We start from the raw sequence: 21,696 nt of genomic DNA on the forward strand, positions 1-21,696 counted from the left end.
AGTCTGGAGCTATTAAACAGTCATGTAGAAGATGCGGTGCTGAGGCTACAGGAACCTTCCAGAAGAACTTGAGCCATTTGGTGGTTCCATCGTGTTTTGGCCTCTAGAAAATAACGTTGTACAATAAATTTATATAATGCCCCGCCCTGAATCCACCTCCAGACTTCAGAAGAAAAGCAGCAGCCATCACACCGCTCAGTTTTTCCAGTTTTTTATTTAGTAACTTTTTCCTTTTTAAAAAAAAAAAACCCAGTGGAGCCGAATAAAATAAAAATAAAAACAGTCTCTCGTGAAAGCAGTTTTGGTTTAAAGTGCGGCGTTCTCAGTAGTCGAACTGCGTAGAGGAGGAAGATTTGGCGACGCTGCCACCAGCAGGTCAGGTTACAGGAGCGATTGAAGCCTCGGCAGAGAAATGAGATGAATCTGTGGTTATGAAGCAGTATGCAGGTGATGGCGCGAGCGCGGTGACCTCTTCACGCTTTCATCTTATTAGCGGTTAACATTAGAGAAGAACTTCAAAAACAAAAAAACAGTTTGACTAGAAGAAGGAATTATTAAAAACGGTTTAAAATGTTCATTTTCATGTTGGTCGGTCAGAGTGCAGTTAGAATCGTGTAAATTAAAGTAGTCCAGTGACATGAACGTTGGAGGCGGGCCGTAACGGCGAGAGAAACTTGGTTTGCTGAAGGTGGTCTTTGCCTCAACATTGCAGCATATCTGGGCTTCTCTTCACAAAAAGAAAAGAAAAGAACGTCCTCTGGCTCTCAGTTTACGCCCCTGTGGAGCAGAGCAGAATGGTTAAGTCACCGGTGATAATAAATAGCTGGATGGGGTCAGGGGTCATGCGTCTGCTTGTTGGAGTCACTCGGTCTCGTTGATGATACTGGTGCTGTCCGCCTCGTCGTAGTTCCTCTGGTAGCGTATGGTGGAGGAGAAGCGTCCGCGGTTCCTCTTGTAGACGATGAAGAGCACAGCAGCGGCCAGAGACATGATGACGATGAGGAAGAGCGCCAGAGCCACCGGGGAGCTGGCCGACCCTGGTCCAGGCACGAGAACATCACGCATCACAACTTGCGGGAGAAGAACGGCCCAGAACAGCGTGAAGACTTACGTGTGGGAGCTTTGCAGACGACTCGGCTCCGGGCGTCCGTACAGCTGACCGCGGCCCAGACTCCGCCGTGCGCAGACAGCAACGCCGCGCAGGAATCAACGCCCGTCAACGCCGCAGATTTCCACTTGCTGAAGTCCAAACTGCTGCCGTCCACCCAGCTGATCTTCTGGTCTGAGGGACACAGACGGGCAAACCATCCAACCAACCAACCATCAGAAAGAACACTTTCAGGCAGAATCATACCACAAACATCTGGTCAAACGCAACTTGCTGAGGGACATTCAACCAAATACTAGTTTAGATGGAACCTAATAATCCAGTTCTTCTCCACCCCAGAAGATCAATGATACTAATCACTGCTCAGCAGGCATTTTAAAACGTCTCTTGCTCCTCTACTGTTCCTCCTAAATGGACCTCAGTGTCTGTGTGCGCTTTGTTATTTGGAGGGGACACATTTACATCGCATCAGATGCATTGTCCCAAGGAAAGATTGAAATATTTCGGGGGTGTACTCGGTTTTGGGAGATACTGTGGATTAAAAGTGTTTTCTACTGCGATGTTCGCTCTGATCCAGCGTTTTTTCAGTTTACAGTAATAATGTGGAACGATCTCAGCCAATCAGAGCGCACTGTGGGGTCTGAGGGAACTCTGTATGGAGAAGTATTTAGGAGCATGAACATCACCTTTGGCGTTCCAGTCCAGACCCAGCCAGATCCGGTTGGTGATGTGGGGGTTTTCAGATACATAATCAGACACGAATTGGTTCTCCTCTTCGCTCTTGATGGTCAACAACTGTGCAGATGAGTCTGCCAAACAAAAGTCCAATTCAAAAGTCCTCGTCATACTGTAACACACAATTAGAATTGCAAACGTTTTCAGCGTTGTAGATGAAAGGATCCAGGGTGTGTGGAGTTGAGGTCACCACAGTTTCACATGGTGGCACCAAAAAGCCACGTCAGGCCACGCACTAATGAAGTGGCCGACATGTATTACTTTACTGTACTGTGTGTAATAAAAACTATTCAACATAAAATCACACACACACAGCAGCTAAACCTAAAAAACCCTGGGCCGGTTCTCCTCCGCATGGTCATTTTATATAAAAACTGGGAACAGACCTCCTTCTATCAGGCGCTTTATTCCCAGAGAGAAGAACCGTGAGAAACGTTGGTGCCGCGATCATTTACATTTACAGAATTTACCAGATGATCTTATCCAGAGCACCTTCTAAGATAAGAACATCAACACTAGTTACAGGGACAGTCCCCCTGGAGACACTCAGGGTTAAGTGTCTAGCTCAGGGACACGATGGTAGTAAGTGGCGTCTGAACCTGGGACCCACTACACGTCCGCCGTAGAAATAACCAGAGCGGCCGGAGCTTCACACGTACCCAGCTTGCCACAGAAGCGCTTGGCGTCCTCCATGGTGTAAACAGAGTAGTTGTAGAAGTTCATGTCGAAGGCGTAGCAGTGGTCATTGTGGTGCACCCACTGAGGGAGGCCGTCACTTTTGGGGCAGTTTTCCGACCTGGTAGACACCTGAGCACTAGACCCTGCATTAAAAAAGGACGTATGCAGGTCACACACGTCCACGTCTTACATCGTTCATGATGGGCTCTTACTCTTGGAGCTGCTGTTGTAGCAGACGGCCCCTTCCACCTGCTCCTGACAGGACAGTCCGCTCCACCTGCCCGCCGGGTCCACGTACACGCAGCGGTCAGTTGGTGCCAGGCTGGTCCAGCCCGGCGGGACGTAGTCCAGCGCGGTTCCGTCTGACCACTCATAGACGGAGTTGCTGGCCTGCAGAGTCAGCAGCAACGCGGTTTTACATACGGGACATCAAGCTAGATGCCCTATTCCATTCTGGACATAATATTAGTAACTTTTGTAAGATATTCTGTGGTTAAAAGAATGGAGATTTAGAAATATAAACCTCAATTGGAGGAACCGTCCAGACCAGATTGCTTTTCTCCAAAATGGGTTTTAACCCCCTCCCCACCTGTAGGTGGCGCTGTTACTCCCCGCTCTCCTCCTCTGCGGAGAGTTAAACACGTGGTTGTTCTCCAGCCACATCTTTACACTAGAAATGTGCAGCGTACAGCGGATTTCCTGTCGTTGAACGTGTTATCCGGCATTGTATGTAGGACGTGTTTGGGGTTAAAGGTCAGGTTGGACCTTTGCCGTCCACACAACTACACAGAACAGAGAGATTCACTCTGGAAGCTGTTTTAGAGAAAAGCATCGTTGTCTGGACTGGCCTGAGAGGGAACATGTGATTCATGTGATTTCTGATGAACCTACATCCTGATTGGACAGGCCAATCCAGAGCGGGAAGCCGTCCCTGAAGACGACACGCTGCAGCACTTGACTCTGGGACGTGTTGTGAACGCTGGCCAGATGGCCGTGGCGGCGTCCACACTCCTCCTGAGCCTGGAACCAGGACAGCCTCTGGGCCACCACATAGTAGTTCAGGCTACCGTATTCCTCAACAACAGTTGGAGACTTCTGGAACTCTTCTTTAGGATCTTCAACCAACACAGAGCACATGAGTTTTCAAGAAAGGTCTAAACAATACTGGGTGTTGTGGGCAAACCCCTCACTCGTACCATTATCCATCTTACAGACGAGGGCACTCCTCTGCTGGAAGGACGCGAACTGGCGAGGATTGGTGTATAAAGCCCAGGACCCGTCCACAGCCAGGCCAGCCAGGAAGTCCCCTGCAACGTCAGGCCTGCCCTGCTCCCAGTTGGAGAAGTGAACGTACGTGCCGTCGTACCACTTCAGCCTCTCAGCTGTAAACAGATGTGAGCGTTTAGGGTCATTTACAAACGTCCTTATTTTCATTGAAAAATTAGTCTGAATAGTAACAGTCATTGACTTGATGGAAGGCGGTCAGACATCTTACTAAACACCTAAAGATGTATCGTGTGAGGGACTCGTCCCTTTTGGCGGCGCGAACCCTGCCTCACGCGGAACTGAACCTGCCGCGTGCCAGCCTCCATCAACCCAGGCCAGCAGGAGGATTATTCATTCATGTGGGTGGGGAGGAGGAAGTATTTGGACATTCTTGTCCAAAAATGAGTGTCCTTAAGGTGAAGGTACACAGCTGATTTTGGCCCTGAATCAGCCACCTTAAGAATGAACCTTAAGAATGTTCAAATATTGGACAGAGAAGATAGGTGGTTTGTTCAGTGAGGGTTTGTTGATTTGCACATGCAAAGCTTCCCTGACGCCTCTCTCAGAGGTGGAGGCCTCAGACACAACTTATCTCCAACCTATTTTGCTGACCTTTCATCCATCCACCGGAAAATCAGGCCCAATTCACACGTTCACCAGGTTGACCACATTTAACGACCCGCTTAATGGGGGTAGGAGGAGCTGCCAGGGCGGGGCTGTCACATCTACCCACCTCCTCCCCTGCCTTTGTTCCACGTAACGAGCCTATTCAAGGCGGGTTTGAGGTGAAACCAACCTGGAGGATAAATTTGTGGGCACAAGACAACTTCCCTCAGATTGACAAAGTTCTGTGGATGCAGAATGAAACGTCTCCACCTTAAAGGAAGAAAGTCCAGTTGCCGCGACTCAACTTTCACATAAATTCACCTGGATGACTGAGAAGCTTCACAGACTCAAGAAAGGTCTGGACTGGAGTTCCGCTGTGAAGTGAGGAACGTAATGTCCCTGGTGCTGGAGTTTAACTCACAGCGGAGGAGAACTAGACGGGGACTTACAGCGCCACCTACACTGTTCTCTGCATCTCCGTGTGGACGACAGAGGGTGGTAGTAGCCTAGTGGGTAAGACACTTGCCTGTGAACCAGAAGACCCAGGTTCAAATCCCACTTACTACCATTGTGTCCCTGAGCAAGACACTTAACATTAAGTTGCTCCAGGGGGGGACTGTCCCTGTAACTACTGATTGTAAGTTGCTCTGGATAAGGGCGTCTGATAAATGCTGTAAATGTAAATGTAACTTGGCTGCAACTGACGTTTTGGGTTGTGGGTGCAGAAGAAACATGAAACGGGGTGGTAGTAGCCTAGTGGGTAACACACTCGCCCATGAACCAGAAGACCCGGGTTCAAATCCCACTTACTACCATCATGTCCCTGAGCAAGACACTTAACCCCCGAGTGTCTCCAGGGGGGGGACTGTCCCTGTAAGTACTGACTGTAAGTCGCTCTGGATAAGGGCGTCTGGTAAATGCTGTAAATGTAAATGTTTACCCGTCATCCAGCTTGACAGGCATGACAAGTTAGCGTTAACGCGTTAATAACAGTAGTAAAGCAGGGGCGCTATAGTTACTCTGCATTAAAAGACTAAAGACATGTTTTTATTCACTAGCCTTTTTTGGACCATTCATTTTTCAATCTGTTGTCATGTATAGATTTTCTTACCTAGAAATTTTGTCTCGTTTCCAGTCCAAATATCTAAAAAAATCTTAAATCAAGATTACTAGACAAGAAAAATGGCATGAGAAAATAAAGTGATGCTTAAAACTTCTGTTTGACATTATATCTCATTAATATTAGTTTTCTTACCCCATTGGCAGATAATTTTGCTTGTTTTAAACAAACAATCACTTAATTTTGAGATGTTTTATCAGAAAACAAGACAATTTCTTATACTATTTCACGTGTCTAGTAAATGTATCTTGATTTAAGATTTTTTAAGAGATTTGGACTGAAAACAGTTAGAAAAGCATTTTTTGCAGTGTGTGTGTGTGTGTGTGTCAGTGTGAGAGTTTGTGAGTGTGTGCGTCTGCGAGTGTGCATCTGCAGTGTAGTGTAGAGAACAAGTTCTGACATTCTAACAAATCCTGTTAAATTTTCTGATTTGTATTGTTCCTTTTTTTTTAATAAATTATTTATCGTTCTGGCAGCTCAGGTGGCACAAAAAAAGTCTACATTTACAGCATTTATCAGACGCCCTTATCCAAGTCTATATTTGGCAGATGTAAAGCATACATGTGTATGTTTTTTGTGTTAGTCCATTTTTATTTTATTTTATTATTATTATAACAGCTCAAGGAGCAACATGTTTGTGCACTTTCTAAAGATTTTGGTTCTGTTTTTGAATAAAGGGTTGGAAATGAATGCTTTTCATGGTTTTTGTTTTTTATCCGATTCTACGATTAATCAAAAAACAATCGACAGATTAATCGATTATTAAAATAATTGTTAGTTGCAGCCCTATATATTTCTAAATGACCCTAATATTATATACAGTATATGGCTTCTCTTATCACTCTTACACAGATGACACCCAGCTCTATTAGCCTTTCCCACCAGAAGATGCCACTATAGCAACAAAAATTTCGGCCTGTCTCTCAGACATATCGGCATGGTTGTCTGAGCGACACCTCCAATTGAACCTATCCAGATTCTGATCTTTCCAGGTAACAACTCCCCTCAGCAAAACCTCTCAATTCAAATTTGCTTGCTACTGTTAACACCCACGGCATCTGCAAACGTGAACCATAAATTTGCTGCGATCTCCAGATCTTGCAGGTTCACTCTCTACACATTCGCAACATTAGACCTTTTCTTTCACAACAGGCTACACCTGGCTGGTGGGACAACTTGTCCTGCTCCATTCGATTAGCCGAGACCACCACCACCTTTAAGAAGCAGCTGAACACCCACTTATGCAAAAAGTATTTCAGACAAATCTAACACTTACACACGCACACACACTGCACAAAAAAATACTATATATATATATATATATATATATTAATAATAATAATAATAAAAAAAAGTGATCAGTTCTGGTTCACTAGGACCCCCAACTATGAATACAATCTTTTTATTCACTCTGTTCTAGTTTCTATACAGAAGTCAGACAAGAAGAAGGTTACAAGTTCATCTAAATCTTCTCTAAAGAGGAAGGTCTTGAGCTGCCGTGTGAAGGTGCTCAGTGACTGAGCTGGAAGTTCATTCCACCACCGAGGGGCCAAGATGGAGAAGAGTCTAGATGGGTGTCTTCCTTTTACCTTCAGAGATGGAGGGACCAGGCGAGCAGTACTGGAGGCTCGGAGTATACGAGGTGCAGTGTGAGGTGTAATAAGGGCTGTGAGGTAGGATGGTGCTACTCCATGTTTGGCTTTGTAGGCCAGCATCAGTATTTTGAACCTGATGCGTGCAGCTACTGGGAGCCAGTGGAGGAACGTAGCAGAGGGGCGGTGTGGAGAACTTGGGAAGGTTGAAGATCAGTCGTGCTGCTGCATTTTTTTTATGAGGTTGGATGGTACACACACTCTTACATCCTATATATATATATACACACACACACACACACACACACACACACACACACACACACAATATCCAGTTTGTGCAGCACATGCTCACATACCTTTGCTGTCCTGCTTGATTCCTAGCCACACAAAGTGTGCGAGATCCCGGAGCGGCAGGAGTTGCTGCTGCACAAACTCATTCTCTTCCGCACTCCTGATGCTCAGCAGCTTTGCGCTTGGGTCTAAAGGGGAGGATGAAAAATATATCACATCCAGAGCTGAATGACGCTGACAGAATACAAGTTATTCCTATAAAAGCACTGGAGCTTTTACAACAATTGTCCACCGCTTCTCCTCACCCAGCTCCTGGCACGACTGCTCTGGCTCCCCTTTATTGTAGGCGTCCCACCTGCCTCCCATCAGCAGGAAGGAGTAGCAGTTTTTCTTGAATGGGATCCAGTTGGGCCCGTTGTTTTTGTGCGGGCATTGAACGTTCACCTCCTGCGGCGCAATAGTGTCATCTAGAACAGTCACATTTCAACTCAGGATTAAAGTCCTTAACAGTGAAGCCACCAAACTGTCCAGGTTACATTAAAGACAGAAGAGCCTCACTGTGTGGGACGTGGCAGATGGCTCCTTTCAAAGCCACATTACATTCCGTGGCCTTCCAGTAGCCATCGATGTCCAGGTAAACACAGCGGCCGCTTGTCTCCTGGGACGACCAGCGGCTAAAGATGGTGTGGCTGTGGTCTGTCCAGCGGAAGTGGGTGCCGTCCTTCTCAAAAACAAGAAATGGTCGGTCTAAATCTGACTAGTTCAGATTATAAATAAAAAAATCCTGGCCATCACAACTGATAAATTAAATCAGTTTAACTTTAACTTTCCACATCTGTGCAAAGAATTAATCATGATTAATTAATGCTGATTTGCATATTGCAGCAAACACCTAAATAACACTGAGATCAACACCCACCCACATGTGATCTTTCTAGTTATTAGCCTGGTAACATGAGGCAGACTATAGACTGTAGATATGGTCCTCAAAGATGGAGACTCTTACGTCCTCACTGAAGAACCCGATCCACATGGGGCTTCCGAAGCGGCTGACATTAACAGACAGCACCGCCTGTTGGAAAGCATCTGCCACGCTGGCCAGGTCCATGTCCTGTTTCTTACACAGCTCCCACGCGGCAAACCACGTCAGGTTCTCCTGCTGCACCAGCTTGAAGGTGTGGTTGTTCAGATGGAACAGCCGGTCAGAGAAAACGGGGACATCAGGGTGATCTGGGAAGCAGGAGCATGATGGAAAATGTGAACACAAACACGACGACACATGGATTAAACATGTTGACCAGACACCCACCTGCATAGTGCTGACAGATGGACACACTCTGCTGCTCAGAGCACATGGAATAGTCCCAGGTGCCCAGGATGGAGGAGCTGGGGTCGTTGAACATGTAGGTACATAGTTCCAGACCTTCTGGTTCCAAGAACTAAAACATGAAAACAAGCTGCAAACGTTTAACTTCAAACTAGAGATGCACCGTTCACGAGGAAATTACCATTGAAACAGGTCTATTATCATGCACACCAAGCATTTCAACGCACACAGTGTGGTTGGCGCATCACCTGCAATTTGTAGAAATAAAACTGTTGCTCGACCACTGAATTACTGAAAAAATTGAAATAATATCAAAGGCAAATATTTTTTACCGAAGGGCTGATAGTGAAAAAATTTCCTGAGCCCAAATTCTCTTCATACTCTTATTTTAGACCGAATTATTTATGACTATTTAAGTCAGTCAATGATAATTGTATTTTAGTCTCTTTTTTTAGTAATGCAATTCTATTTCACACACTCGATAGAGTACCTGGTAGAACAGACATTTCTACGACTAGTGTGGGTGGGCATGTAGGATGCCCATGACGTGAGTGCAGCACAATTTCCAGGTCTCAAAAAACATTGAAACTGCGTATTGGTGCATCCCCACATAAAACCTGCTCCCAGCAGTGAGTGGCTGATTGAAAGGACAGGATGAAATGAATGATTGCACAATGAAACATGCACCAAAAAAATGGAACCCGTTTTGTTACCAAGGCAACTTTTGCCGAACTCAAGTTGAGTAAGCAAGACAAAATCAATAGTGATAAAATCTCTAACTGGACTCACACTGATCCGCATCACGCGGTACTGGCCATGAATGAGCGGGTGGAAGTTGACAAAGTCGACGGGGGTCCCGTCCACCCACAGCATCTCATCAAAACGCAGCCTTAAACCAATCCACATTTTCTCAGGAAGGCTGGCCAGCAGGGTGACAATGAAGTCTGATGGTGACAGACAGGAAATGGGCACATGGCTGATAGGACAGGGACATGGAGGGGTGACAGACGGGTGACGGAGGGGTGACGGAGGGTACCTTGTTCCACCTGGTCTGTGATGGTGAGCAGTGTTCCTCGGTGTGAAGAGCAGACTTCACTGGCCTTCCTGAAGTTTGTGTACTGAGGCTTAGTCACAGTGTAACACTGCAAACACACACACACACACACACACACACACACACACACACACACACACACACACACACACACACGTTACTCTGCATTGATGAAAATATATAATTCTAACCACATTACACACCTTCTACACACCCAGAGTATCACGTCTATAAATGAAGTCAGAAGTTTTACATTCTGTATTATGAAAGGATTGTAGTTAATAGTCTAATAATCTGAGATACTAAATAATCAGAATTAACAAACAAAATGTTGGCCAATGAATATAGAATACACAATGTTTACCTGTGAATAAGTGCTAAACCACAAACAATATTAAGATATTTTTCTTTAGGTTCCATATTTAATAAAATTCATCTGGTCCACTGTAGATGAAAAGTGAAAGTGAAGTGACTGTCATTGTGAAACACTGCAGCACAGCACAAGGTGACACGATGAAAATTGTCCTCTGTATTTAACCATCACCCTTGCTGAGCAGTGGGCAGCCATGACGGGCGCTTCAAACCAGCAACCTTCTGATAACGAGTCTGTTTCATTGACCACTAGGCCACCGCTGCCTGTGATGGTGACTATGATGATTAAAATAACTGTGATAATAAATAAACCAGCTGAAACACCTGAACAGGGGCTTTTATAGACCAGGTGCCACCAACCCCGGTTCTGGAGGCCACCACCCTGCAGCTTCGATCTTCCATGTTGCCCAGAACCAGGGTTGATGAGCCCTGCTGACCATATGAGAATGAGCACCTTGTCTCGGAAGGCGATGGAGCCGCCATCACAGGGGAGCCCAGTGGGGTGTGGCCCTATCGGCTCCCGCTCCACCGATGTCACGTTCAGAGCCTCACAAACAAACGGCAGCTTGCTGGAGCAGCTGGTCGAGGTGTCTGTGGAGGAAACGTCAATGTAGAATCTACTGCAGATCTGTATTAAACCCACGTTCTGCTCCTGGTACCTGGAGTAATGTAATGTGTGGTCAGGAAACGACACTGTCCCTCTTCATAGAACCGCATCTGAGTGAACCTGAAGTACAGCGAGGGGAAGGGAACAGTGTCCCTCAGATCCACCCACCACATGGCATCAGTGGCTCCTGAAAGCTAGAAAGACAGAGCCTTAGTCCACATGTACTGTGTTCTGCATCATGGAAGAACCCAGAAGGACCTCTTGGCTAAAAAAATAGCAAATGCACATGAAAAATTAAAGGCCCTCACCAAATTTATTCCTAAATTCTTGTTAATAACCTTTCTTTATTTCTTATGGGAATAGTGGTTGCTAGTTCCAATGATGGCAAGAACTGCATGAAGAATATCAGACTATGTATGTCTTCAAAAACAGACCAGAACAAAGAGGTAGAGACAGGAGATGACCTGTGGACCACTTTTGTTCCTTGTTTCTTTAACCCGTGGTGTGTGCAGAGCGGTGTAACTAGAGGTGAAGTCCACCTACACTGAGGAGGGTGCTCTGCAGGTGGTGGATGGCGCTGAAGCTCTGTGGATGGGCCAGTCGGCTGCTGTTGCTGGTGCAGTACATGCTGGCTTCTTCATAGGACAGCAGCAGGTTCTGCACAAACCAGAACTCCTGGCCGTCCAGGAACGTGGACGTCCCATGTCGTCCCTCTGACACACATCACATGCATATAGTTATAGAAAAACAAGAATCCTGAACTATTCTATAAAATAAAAGAAAGGTAGAATAAAAGGAGAATAAGGCTGTTTATGTTTGAGGAGAAATGAAAGAATCAGAACATTTTACCTGGATTATACCACTCCGGGGTCTTGGGAGTGGAGCCTTATAAAAAAACAAAGTTTGATTTTAGAGTTGAGCTTATTGTCAACCTTTATTACAAGCTCCTTTCTTTGTTTACCTCTGGGGATCTGACACACCCACTCCAGCTGAGCATCACAGTGGAAGGGCGTGGCCATGTAAGGCTTTGCTGACACCAGGAAGAAGATGTAAAATAACCTCCTCATGCTCTACACGGTACAGAGAGAACAAGAAAACAAAGATCAATGAGATGTGGCAGAAAGGGCGGAAGACCTCTCCCACTGACAAAATAACACACACACCAGACTGAATTCTTTTTGTGGAGATCAGGTTCCTCACCTTAATGGCGGCGCAGTCTCGGTTGTACTCGTCATCCTGGTGGACGGAACTGGAGAAAATGGAGGTGGAGACCTGAGACAGAGACAGAACCTCACTTCTCATTCTAATGTGCAAAATGGTACTTCGATGGTGCATCAAAACCACACGTCTCATTTTCCAGACACTCAGCTGTCTTTACTTCTGCTTTTTGGTAAAATTACGGGTAAAACATTGATGTTGCTCAGTTTGAAACTAATAAGGAATAAGTATTACAGACAAAATGCATTTAAATATGTGTGACACTTTCACATCTCAAAAATAGGGAATTAATTACAGTTAATGAAAATGGAGATATGGAGATTTTAATGGAGATATGAAAGGGAGTTATATAGAGAAATGAATTTTAATGTTGATTGATGTGTAATAAATACCAACTTCTCACCTCTGATGATTGTAACTGGTATTAGGTAGAACTACATGAAGAATGTAAGAAGAGTCTGGAATATCTACTCACTGGCCGCCCATCACTCCACTCCCAGGTGTTGTCATTGTTCGGGTTCCTGCGGTTCAGGCCGACCCAGAAGTAGCGTTCATCGCTGGGGAAACATCCAGAACCCAGTTAATAATTGTTGGAAAAGGCAAGGTACCGAGTGTAAATTTGACAGGGACAGTGGGTGTGAGAAGGAGCGAGAACCTGACTGAGGCCCTCATAACGGAATCCAGGGCATTCATCTCCTCTGGATGACTGACACTGGCCAGGTGAGCCCCAAGGGCCTGGCAGAAGTCCTCAGCTTCCAGCCACGAGCGCTTCCTGTTCAAACGTTCCTCGTGGAACACCTTCAATTAAAACATTTTTTCTAGCAAGCGTGTTTCATAAATACCCCACCACAAACCAAGCATCTTTCTCTCTCGGACACCTTTTTATATTTCACCACACACCTTGTAGCAGTATTTTATTCCTTTGATGGACGTCCATCCCTGAGGACATTCTGCGGTGATGTCCGACTCGGGTTCTGGAGGCTCCAGGGGACTCAGCAGAGTTTTGCAAATGGATCCAGCTGTAAAGCGACTGCAGTTCTTCACCATCCACTTGCCCAAAAACCTACTGGTGGACAGCACTGCACAGCCGCCATCCTGAACTACAGAAGATGCACACACATACACACACGCACACACACACACATACAAGACCAAACAACAGAACCACTGGTTTCACATTTGCATAAAAAACTGACAGCTTGATGGTTACCTGCATGTTGTAGAGGAGGAACTAACTACCCATCCAGACATTTTTATTGGTGTTAATTATTTCTGACATCCAGATGATGAACTGTTTCCGTGAACAAAGCTAAAAAGGGGAGGGGCCTGTAGGCATGACTGACAAGCCCCAGAATTAATCTCTTCTAGACATCTACACCACTACCTGTGTTTTCATTCAAGCATTCTGATTGGTAAACAAGTAAAAGTGTCCAACCTAGAGATGGGAAAATACAGAAACGTCCGGTTTCCGGTCGGGAAACACGATAACACACAGTTCCTATCATGATGTTTATATAAAGAAAGTTTAAAAGGGGAGGAGTCTCTATGCATGATTGACAGTTCTCAAAACACCCTACTTCCTCATTCTGGACGTTTTAAGTCCCTCCTGTCAACACATAACATGCCCAGGAATTATGCAGCATCTCCTGCCTTTCTACTTCGTCTCCCTCCATTCTCAGGTCCGTTATCTACCCGAGGTCAGTACAGTGGTCCAAAAGACCAGAACGTATGTTGAAGGTACGCTGCTCAGAAATAATAAGATTATGAAGATCTGCACTTTCATTTTATCTTCATACAAAACAACTGATGCAATTCAGGATGCTTCATGCCTTTTTGTAATAATGCAAAAGTATTTGCATAAAATGAATTATTATGCAAAATAATAATGCTGTATAAAGAGTCACAGCAATATATTATTTTGTTGCGGTTTGTTCTGGTATGATTTATGATGTGGCCATGACTGCTCCATTCAGAGGCGGTTTTAGAACCAGACACATTTTACTCCCAGTGTCTAAGGGATGTGTCTTTGGAGCTGATTTTTTATGAAATAAACAGATCACTAAAGATGCTTCAGCTGAACCAGTCGCCGCTTCTCATTTGTAAGCCCAGGGAAGAGCAGAGTTCACATTAGATACGAGAAGGCAGGTCACGTGGAACCTTCAGTAAAGTGAATGGGTGTTGGTACCTGGCTCCTGCCACGCCCAGTTGGTGTACGTGACTCGCTCCGCTGTGCTGTTCTGGACGACCCAGACATACTCGCCGTTGTTCTTGATGTCCTGCAGGCCGGTCCAGAAGAAGTGGGTCTCCTTGCTGGTGTGCTCCTTCAGGAGGCTGTTGATGAAGGCCTGCTCGAACCTGCAGCACACAGAAGAACTTATGAAGATCTTATGGCAACATACCATACAAAACTTTAATTAATTGAATATAATTTTAATTGACAGCCCTAATTATAATGTAACACACACTTTGCAAAGAATTGATCATGATTAATTGTTAAAAGTTCTGCTTAAATTATTAATGCTTATAATTTTAACAACTGTTACAAAGGCTAGAGCTGTAATCTGGGCCTGAAAAGTTCAACCCAACCCGACTAGTCCAGCTCTTTAAAGTTCCGGCTTTCTTTGCATATTACGAACGAGAGAGCGCTAGACGAAGAGGGAAAGGAAAAATTAACAGGAAATGATCAGGTTTAAACCAAACGGCAGCTGCTTGCCTCAGTTTCACCTCCTCAGCATCTTCGCATCTTTCTGGCGATAATTAAATCGCATCAAGTGATGACGGTGAGCATTCCATTTGAAAAAAAGATTTACGGAGGCGCCTCCTGTTCCGTTTGAACGTTTTGATGCCCCGCTCCGCCCAACTGAATTGTGGGGCCATTGCTATGCAGCAGAAAGCTACAAAACGTTTTCATTATGGGTGGAGTTTATTACCTGGCAGACACAGCCACCCTTAAGCACTGACTTGGCCAATAGTACGTTTTCATTCATTTTAACATGTTAAATATTTAAAATTAATCCCAAATGAAGAGCTTTCATACTATTCTCTAAACATATACATGTTCATAGCACATGGACGCCCGCAACCGAGAACCAAGATGCACCGCAACCGCCATAATGCAGAGCATTGTTGTGCAAATTTCAAAAGGAAATGTGCTGCATTTCTGACAGTCATGTGTGTCATGCAGCACACAGGAAGCCGGCTTAACGCATGTCGCTACAGATAATGTCAGCAGCACGATGACAGGAGATTAATGCAGACCTGCTGGTGATGGTGAGTCCACAGCTGTTCTTAAAGGGGACAGGTGTGGGATCCACCCTGTAACAGGCGTTCCCATGCCTCCTCCAGTCCTGCACAGAGACATATTTAAACAGGGAAACAAACTAAAACAAAGCAACATGTAAATATGAAGGTGGCGTCCCTCACCCCTGCAGGACAGCCCTCTTCCAGGCTGCTCTCATTCACCTGCCCCGCCTTCAGGCAGAGGAAGGGCAGCTTGAGCTCACAGTTGCCCCCGATCCACATGTGGTCCTGCACAGATACAGGCCTGCAGTCAATGCACTGACTCTGTGTGTGTGTGTGTGTGTGTGTGTGTGAGTGAATACACACAAATTAAACGTTAATTCCCACATTAGTTCTGCTGTAATATTAAATATTTCAAATGAATTGTACAAAATCAACACGTTGGTTTTTATAGCCCTACTAAACACAAAATGCGAAAATGGAAACAAGGATGCACTAGTCCTCTTTACAGTAGTTACAGGGACAGTCCCCCCCCTGGAGACACTCAGGGGTAAGTGTCCTTCTCTGGGACACGATGGCAGTAAGTGGGATTTGAACCTGGGACTTTGTAAATACACTCAGTTTGTAGAGACTCAGATTTTTTCTACAGTTAATACACACCTTTCCAGTGAAGTGGACACACACAAGCGTCCTGACGGACGGATGGTGACGTTCCCAGTATGTGAAAGTTACATTGGTGCCATCCAGCCATTTAAACACTAGGGGGTCCCCTTCCCCTTTCAGTCCTGACCACACGTCCCGGCCGTCTGCTGAGAGGACAGTAAAAAAACCCACGTACAGTTGATCGGAGTAACAAATATAGATTTACACACGGTCATTCGTTTAAGGGAGTGTCTGCGCACTGGGCCTTCTATCACCTGGCAGGACCGTGCTGACCATCTCGATGTCCTCCAGGCTGTGGACACTGACCAGTGTGGAGTTCTGCGTCTCACACAGACGCTGAGCTTCCTCCTGCGGCTGAAGCTCTTCAAACAGCTTTAAACAGCGGCCGTTCCACGCAAACCAGCCATCTTCACACAGCGTGGAGTAATGCACCATCCTGCCTGCAGGGGGACGAGCGGCAGGGCGGAGACCGGTCAGAACTCTTCTAGACGTAACGGGTGTATGTGAAGCCAGCTGAAGCTCACCAGCGGACTCCGGCGGCGTGCTGGCCGCTGCTTTTCTGCAGACGTACGGCAGCTTTCTCTCGCATGCCAGGTTCTCGTAGGTCTTGTTGGAATTCAGCAGCCCGCAGTCCGGCTGGCTGAGCGAGGTACGGGACGGCATGTCTGCACAACAACCAACAAACGGACAGATAAATGGGACCATTCAGCGCACACACACTCTGAGGAAACACTAGTGTCTGTATCCAAGCTTCTAGCCAGACAAGAACACAAACGCTGAAGCAAGGAATTCTGGGTAGCAGTCTTCTTTACATTTACGACATTTACCAGACGCCCTTACAGTCAGTAGTTACAGGGACAGTCCCCCCCTGGAGACACTCAGGGTTAAGTGTCCTGCTCAGGGACACGATAGTAGTAAGTGGGGTTTGAACCCGGGTCTTCTGGTTCACAGGCGAGTGTGTTACACACCAGGCTAGGGGGCCGCACTCACCTCTGGCCCAATGTACAAAAGACAGGGGCGAGGCGTCGGCCCACTGCCAGCCCTGCTGCCAGTCCAGCTGGTTGAGTCCGGTCCACACCCGGTCCGGCAGGTCGTGCACTGGGGCGAGAAGGAAACGCAGGTGACCCTACACGCCGATCACGGCCGCCGGCAACTCACGCTGTCTGTCTGTCTTACAGGCACTGAGGTCGGTGGTGCTGGAAACGCTCAGCAGGTCCCCCCCTTGACTCCGGCAGGAGTCCCTCGCTTCGTGCCAGGTGACCGCGGCACTGGGGACCGCCAGGTAACACCGTCCACCGACCGGGCCAAGCCACGGAGCGGCACATCCGTCCACTGGCAGGAGAGAAGGACGGAGACGCAACACGTTCCATGTAGATTAGAAACAAGAACATCTACACCGATACCACAGACACGCATGTTCACGCATGTCCCATCAATACAGTCATCCTAATTATTAAAAACCTCCATACTGATGATGCTTTATTATTTACTCTTTAGCAGAACGTGAAATGGAGGGAACAAGCGCAGGAGAATAAAACAGAAGAACATACGATTTATCCGAATAGATCAGCACACTGTTAGCGATGCCCGATCCACACATCAGAAACGTGGACAGAAATTTACCGTCGCTATTTAGCGTCAGAAAGAAGAAAGTCGCTGCTAGTTGCTGGTTACCTGCAGGTTGTAGAGCAGGAATGAAGGTTTAAAAGGGGAGGAGCCTGTAGGCATGACTGACAGGCCCCAGATACAAAATTACATTTACATTATTGTACATTTACAGCGTTTAGCAGACGCCCTTATCCAGAGCGACTTACAACCAGTAGTTACAGGGACAGTCCCCCCATGGAGACACTCAGGGTTAAGTGTCTTGCTCGGGGACACGATGGTAGTAAGTGGGGTTGGAACCTGGGTCTTCTGGTTCATAGGCGAGTGTGTTACCCGCTAGGTTACTACCAAAATTAATCTCTGATACCCGCGTTTTCCTTCAGGCATTCCGGATGGTGAGCTAGTAAACATCCAACCTAGAGAATATGTAAAAATACGCTGACGTGCGGTTACTCGCCTTTTTGAAGGCAGAAGCCAAAGTTCTTATCTTGGTCAAAGTCCAGTGTGGTGGAGCACCAGGGCAGCAGCTCCGAGGCGCCGGCGTCCTGAGGAAGCCCCGGCAGGCAGCGGTGATACCACACCCCCTGGTAGCGGAAGGGGAACATGCACGGCTTCCCGAACGAGTTGCCCTCGGTGGTGTGGGTCACTGTTAAGGAAGAGACACCTGCCCCTCAGTCACACAGGAGGACGCGTGGGGACATTCAGAATTTCTTTTTACCACCAAAAAAAAAAAAAACTCTCTATAACATTATTTCTATAAAAGACGCGGCGTGGTACAGCTTTATACACGGGTGCTGCTTTTATCAGCCGAGATATGACAATACTCATTTCTACAGTGGTTCAGACATCATGTATAAAAACCATATTTATGGATGCATCACTGTACTCTAATTCCTACTCATCATATTTATTCTGTTAATGCAAAACACACACAAGTCCATTTACACGTTCAACCGGTTAACCGGCCGCAGTCTCCGGCTTAAAAGAGAAAGTGAAGCTGTAAACACACGCAGACCGGTTAACCAGGTACTTTCTGCGGCGTGACTCATAAACGGTACCCACCGCCGAGGGGCGGAGCTTGCGACTGCAGGGGAGAAGGCGGACTGGGGCGGTGACATACCCCTGTACGGCCGCTGGCAGATGTCCTCGTCCGTCCCCCCGATCACCCACACGTCAGAGGCGCCGCGTTTGGCGACGACCACGCCGTTCTCGGCACGGCTCAGGCTCATCTCATAGACGGTGAAGACGCCGCCGTTCAGACAGTCCCAGGTCATCATCGTCCCCAACTGGTCGCAGTCCAACAGCTGCAGCCTTTTGGACAGGACCTCCAGTCCCAGGCACTTGGACGAGGCGACGTGGAAGAGGCGGTGGCCGCCCCCCCACTTCCAGCGGACGGAGGCGGAGTCGGAGCAGTTCACCAGGCGGAGGGAATCGGCGTCGGCGGAGAGGCATGTGCCAGTGCTGTGCTGGACAGTGAAGGCCTCTTCATCTAAACAAGTTTAAGAGGAACTCAACAAAAACGTTCATCCAACATTCAACAGACCTGAACACTTTATTCATCCTATAAGGAATTATGAGATGCTTTTTCTGTTTGTGTTTGCAGATCTTAATTTTCGCTGCTCCTCTCCTCAACATCTCCTCATATGAGCAGCGATTATGATAAGATTCCTAAACCACGGCACTGGTCAGCCGCAGGTCACGTGACGCGGCGAACGTAAACAAAGCCCTCTCAGCCAATCAAAACGCCGGATTCGCGGCACAAGTCTGACATCAATTAGCTGCATTCATAATAGCCGTTTATCGGGTTTCTTTCTGTTTTAACATGGGGCGTGACGTCAGCTCAGGGTGACGTCATCGGGGCAGATGCCAAACAAAAACAAAACAAGTTTCTAAACGCTTTCGGAATGAAGATCATAAAGCCATAAAAGCCTCCATGTTCCGTGATTAAAAGGTGTAAGTTCCTGGTAGAACCCCCTGTAGTTTGGTGTTCTGTTCGCCATTTCATCGCTTCCAGGCTGCGTACCGCCGAACCGAACCGAAACCGCCGAACCGGGTTCTACACGTGTGTGCGGAGGCAGGAGCCGCACTTCCTGTTCGCTTCTCTACCCACCCGAGTCCACAGCTGGAGCCGGACGGATCCTCCCGACGCCCAGGAGCGCGGCGAGCAGCACGGCCACGGTTCCCAGGCGCTCCCGCCGCGCCATGACTGCGCTGCCTCCGCCGCCCGACGCGCCTTTAAAGGGCTTTCTTCACCGCGCCTCCGCCTCGCGTTCTGTCACTCGACCGTCCGATATGGCAAGACGGAGGTTCTTCATTCCGCCTCAGACGAGCCCCGGCCGTGGTGCATCCTGGGACGGCGGGACGGCTCCTCCCCTGGCCGCTGGAATAAACAGCAGAGCCTGAAGAAGGGACGAGATTGTTGATGTTGCTGGAAGCAAGACCAGCTTGACCAGAGCCATATATATATATATACATATATACACACACACACACACACACACACACACACACACACACACGTGTGTGTGTGATGTGGCGCTGAACGGGGCGTCTACGGGAACGAACGCGTCAACAAAGCCGCAATCTTGGGAGGGGCTGGCGCTCATTTTAAATACATGAATGTCTATCAGGGCCATGGCGGAAAACAGAATTGATTTGTGGGGGTTAATTTGGGTTTGGGTATAATTGTGTGGGTTGATTTGGGTTTGATTATTTTGTGGGCCATGTGGGGCAGCGTGGCTGATTTTGATTATTTTTGTTAACCGTTGTCTTTGAAGTTTAGGTTCATTTTTATCTCTCTTGGGCGGGAAAGCGCCTGTTTTGGACTTCTTTTTCTTATTGCTGTGGTGTTGATTTGACCAATTTCTCTGGGTGAAACATGTCTTTTTAAAAGGGTGGTTTTGGGATTATGTTTGGGGTGTGCTTTGTACTTAGCTGCAAATGCCTTTGTGACTGTGGGATAATCCAGTAACACCATGTTGAAACATTAAAAATAAATCACTTTATTTTTATAAAAAATCTTACTCAGTAAAATGTCCTTACCAGTTTTATGGGCATTTGTACTGCAGATCGGCCAAATACTCGCAGCATGTGAGGAAATCCAGCTTTTTATTTCATTTTTTAAAACCTTTTTACTTTTTCACAAAAACCTTCTTGTTCACTTTTGGTGGTACCCGCTTGTCCCAAATCACATTTGCTTCTCTTCTACATCAGTTCCACCCTACATGCACATTATTCTTTACACGATTCTCAATTTTAAGATTGTCTTGTCCTGGCACAGAGCAGTGAAGTGTTATGGACACTTATGAAGTGTCTACATGGAGTTCTTGACACGTCCATGATGTTAATCCATGCATTCGTTTTTTACTGAGTCAGGCTGAGTGAGAGCAGAGAGCGGTGGGGTCACCACACTGAAAAGGGCTCAAAGGCAGAGAGATAAGACACATAGTCTTATGTTCGTGTATTTTTAAATAGTTATGGCGAGGGTCCGTTCAACACTGCTTGCAGTTTTTATTAGAATTTAAAGCTAGACACAGAAACATCCTGGGGAAATTTTATTGTGGGGACACTAATACCAATATAAAAGCACAAAAATTAAGGCTCTATGTTTACTACCTTGCTGTAGCTGCTGCAATATACTCCCTAACATTACACTGACTGATGTTTCCTGATTTTCTTCATTGCACAGGATGTATGATACTATCAAGTCTCATAGGTCTCCCTCAGGGTCCTGCCTCAGAATAGCCTGAAGAAAAAATATGTGTCTCCCTGGGCAATGGTGACCTAGCATGTAAGGAAGCGGACTCATAATCAGAAGGTTGCAGGTTTGAATCCCAAACTGCCAAGGAGCCACTGAGGTTCTAGACTAAATGATAACTCCAATGAAGATTTCCATTCAAACACTTTATGTGTAAGACTTGAGAGAGAAACTGACCATTCTTGTAATTTGAGGTTCCTTTGGCTTGCCATAGTCCACAGAGAGTGTTACACGCCCCAAGGGTCCAGCCAGACAAAGTGCTCAGGCAGGGCGCACTCACGGATTATTCACCCATTTATGCTGAATCACACCTAGTTTTGTAATAATAACCATGAAAAAAAGCATTCAGTATACAGAAGACATGCGATGGCATGTGACATAAAACACCACCGCTTTTTAAACAACATCTTTTAAACAACATCTTGTTCTGTATTAATAGTAACAAGACCCATTG

At 46.5% G+C, this 21,696-nt stretch overlaps 1 protein-coding gene across 2 annotated transcripts; it reads right to left on the reverse strand.

Annotated features, from left to right (window-relative positions):
- Window positions 1–253: 253 nt before the first annotated feature.
- On the reverse strand, window positions 254–19,834 carry ly75 (lymphocyte antigen 75). 2 transcript variants are annotated; one of them, XM_028979768.1, is made up of 34 exons: window positions 19,596–19,834; window positions 18,606–18,974; window positions 17,943–18,131; window positions 17,057–17,212; window positions 16,871–16,978; window positions 16,405–16,545; window positions 16,135–16,320; window positions 15,878–16,023; window positions 15,401–15,505; window positions 15,236–15,324; window positions 14,163–14,332; window positions 12,878–13,077; window positions 12,633–12,775; window positions 12,453–12,534; window positions 11,960–12,031; window positions 11,721–11,829; window positions 11,609–11,644; window positions 11,303–11,472; window positions 10,812–10,953; window positions 10,607–10,743; window positions 9,763–9,868; window positions 9,516–9,670; window positions 8,709–8,838; window positions 8,406–8,629; window positions 7,958–8,120; window positions 7,705–7,866; window positions 7,465–7,587; window positions 3,718–3,903; window positions 3,413–3,636; window positions 2,734–2,911; window positions 2,503–2,664; window positions 1,795–1,917; window positions 1,112–1,282; window positions 254–1,037 (listed from the first exon to the last, which is right to left on the reverse strand). In XM_028979768.1, exons 1-34 carry the CDS (start codon window positions 19,687–19,689, stop codon window positions 862–864), a joined length of 5,127 nt encoding a protein of 1,708 aa, XP_028835601.1. In that variant the 5' UTR covers window positions 19,690–19,834; the 3' UTR covers window positions 254–861. The 2 variants fall into 2 exon arrangements, with proteins under 2 accessions (XP_028835601.1, XP_028835600.1); XM_028979767.1 differs by having other exon boundaries at window positions 15,878–16,026.
- Between the last annotated feature and the right edge of the window lie 1,862 nt (window positions 19,835–21,696).

This window comes from Denticeps clupeoides, chromosome 5 (genome assembly GCF_900700375.1).
Source record: "Denticeps clupeoides chromosome 5, fDenClu1.1, whole genome shotgun sequence".
Taxonomy (NCBI): domain Eukaryota; kingdom Metazoa; phylum Chordata; class Actinopteri; order Clupeiformes; family Denticipitidae; genus Denticeps; species Denticeps clupeoides.

Excerpts from the sequence above, each read along its gene's own strand:
- ly75 (XM_028979767.1), bottom strand. The coding sequence starts at position 19,689 with ATGGCGCGGCGGGAGCGCCTGGGAACCGTGGCCGTGCTGCTCGCCGCG. Across the intron at positions 11,830-11,959 it reads GAGACTGCGCCGCCATTAAG|AGCATGAGGAGGTTATTTTA; the intron begins GTGAGGAACCTG and ends TGTACCGTGTAG. Across the intron at positions 11,473-11,608 it reads CCCGGAGTGGTATAATCCAG|AGGGACGACATGGGACGTCC; the intron begins GTAAAATGTTCT and ends GATGTGTGTCAG.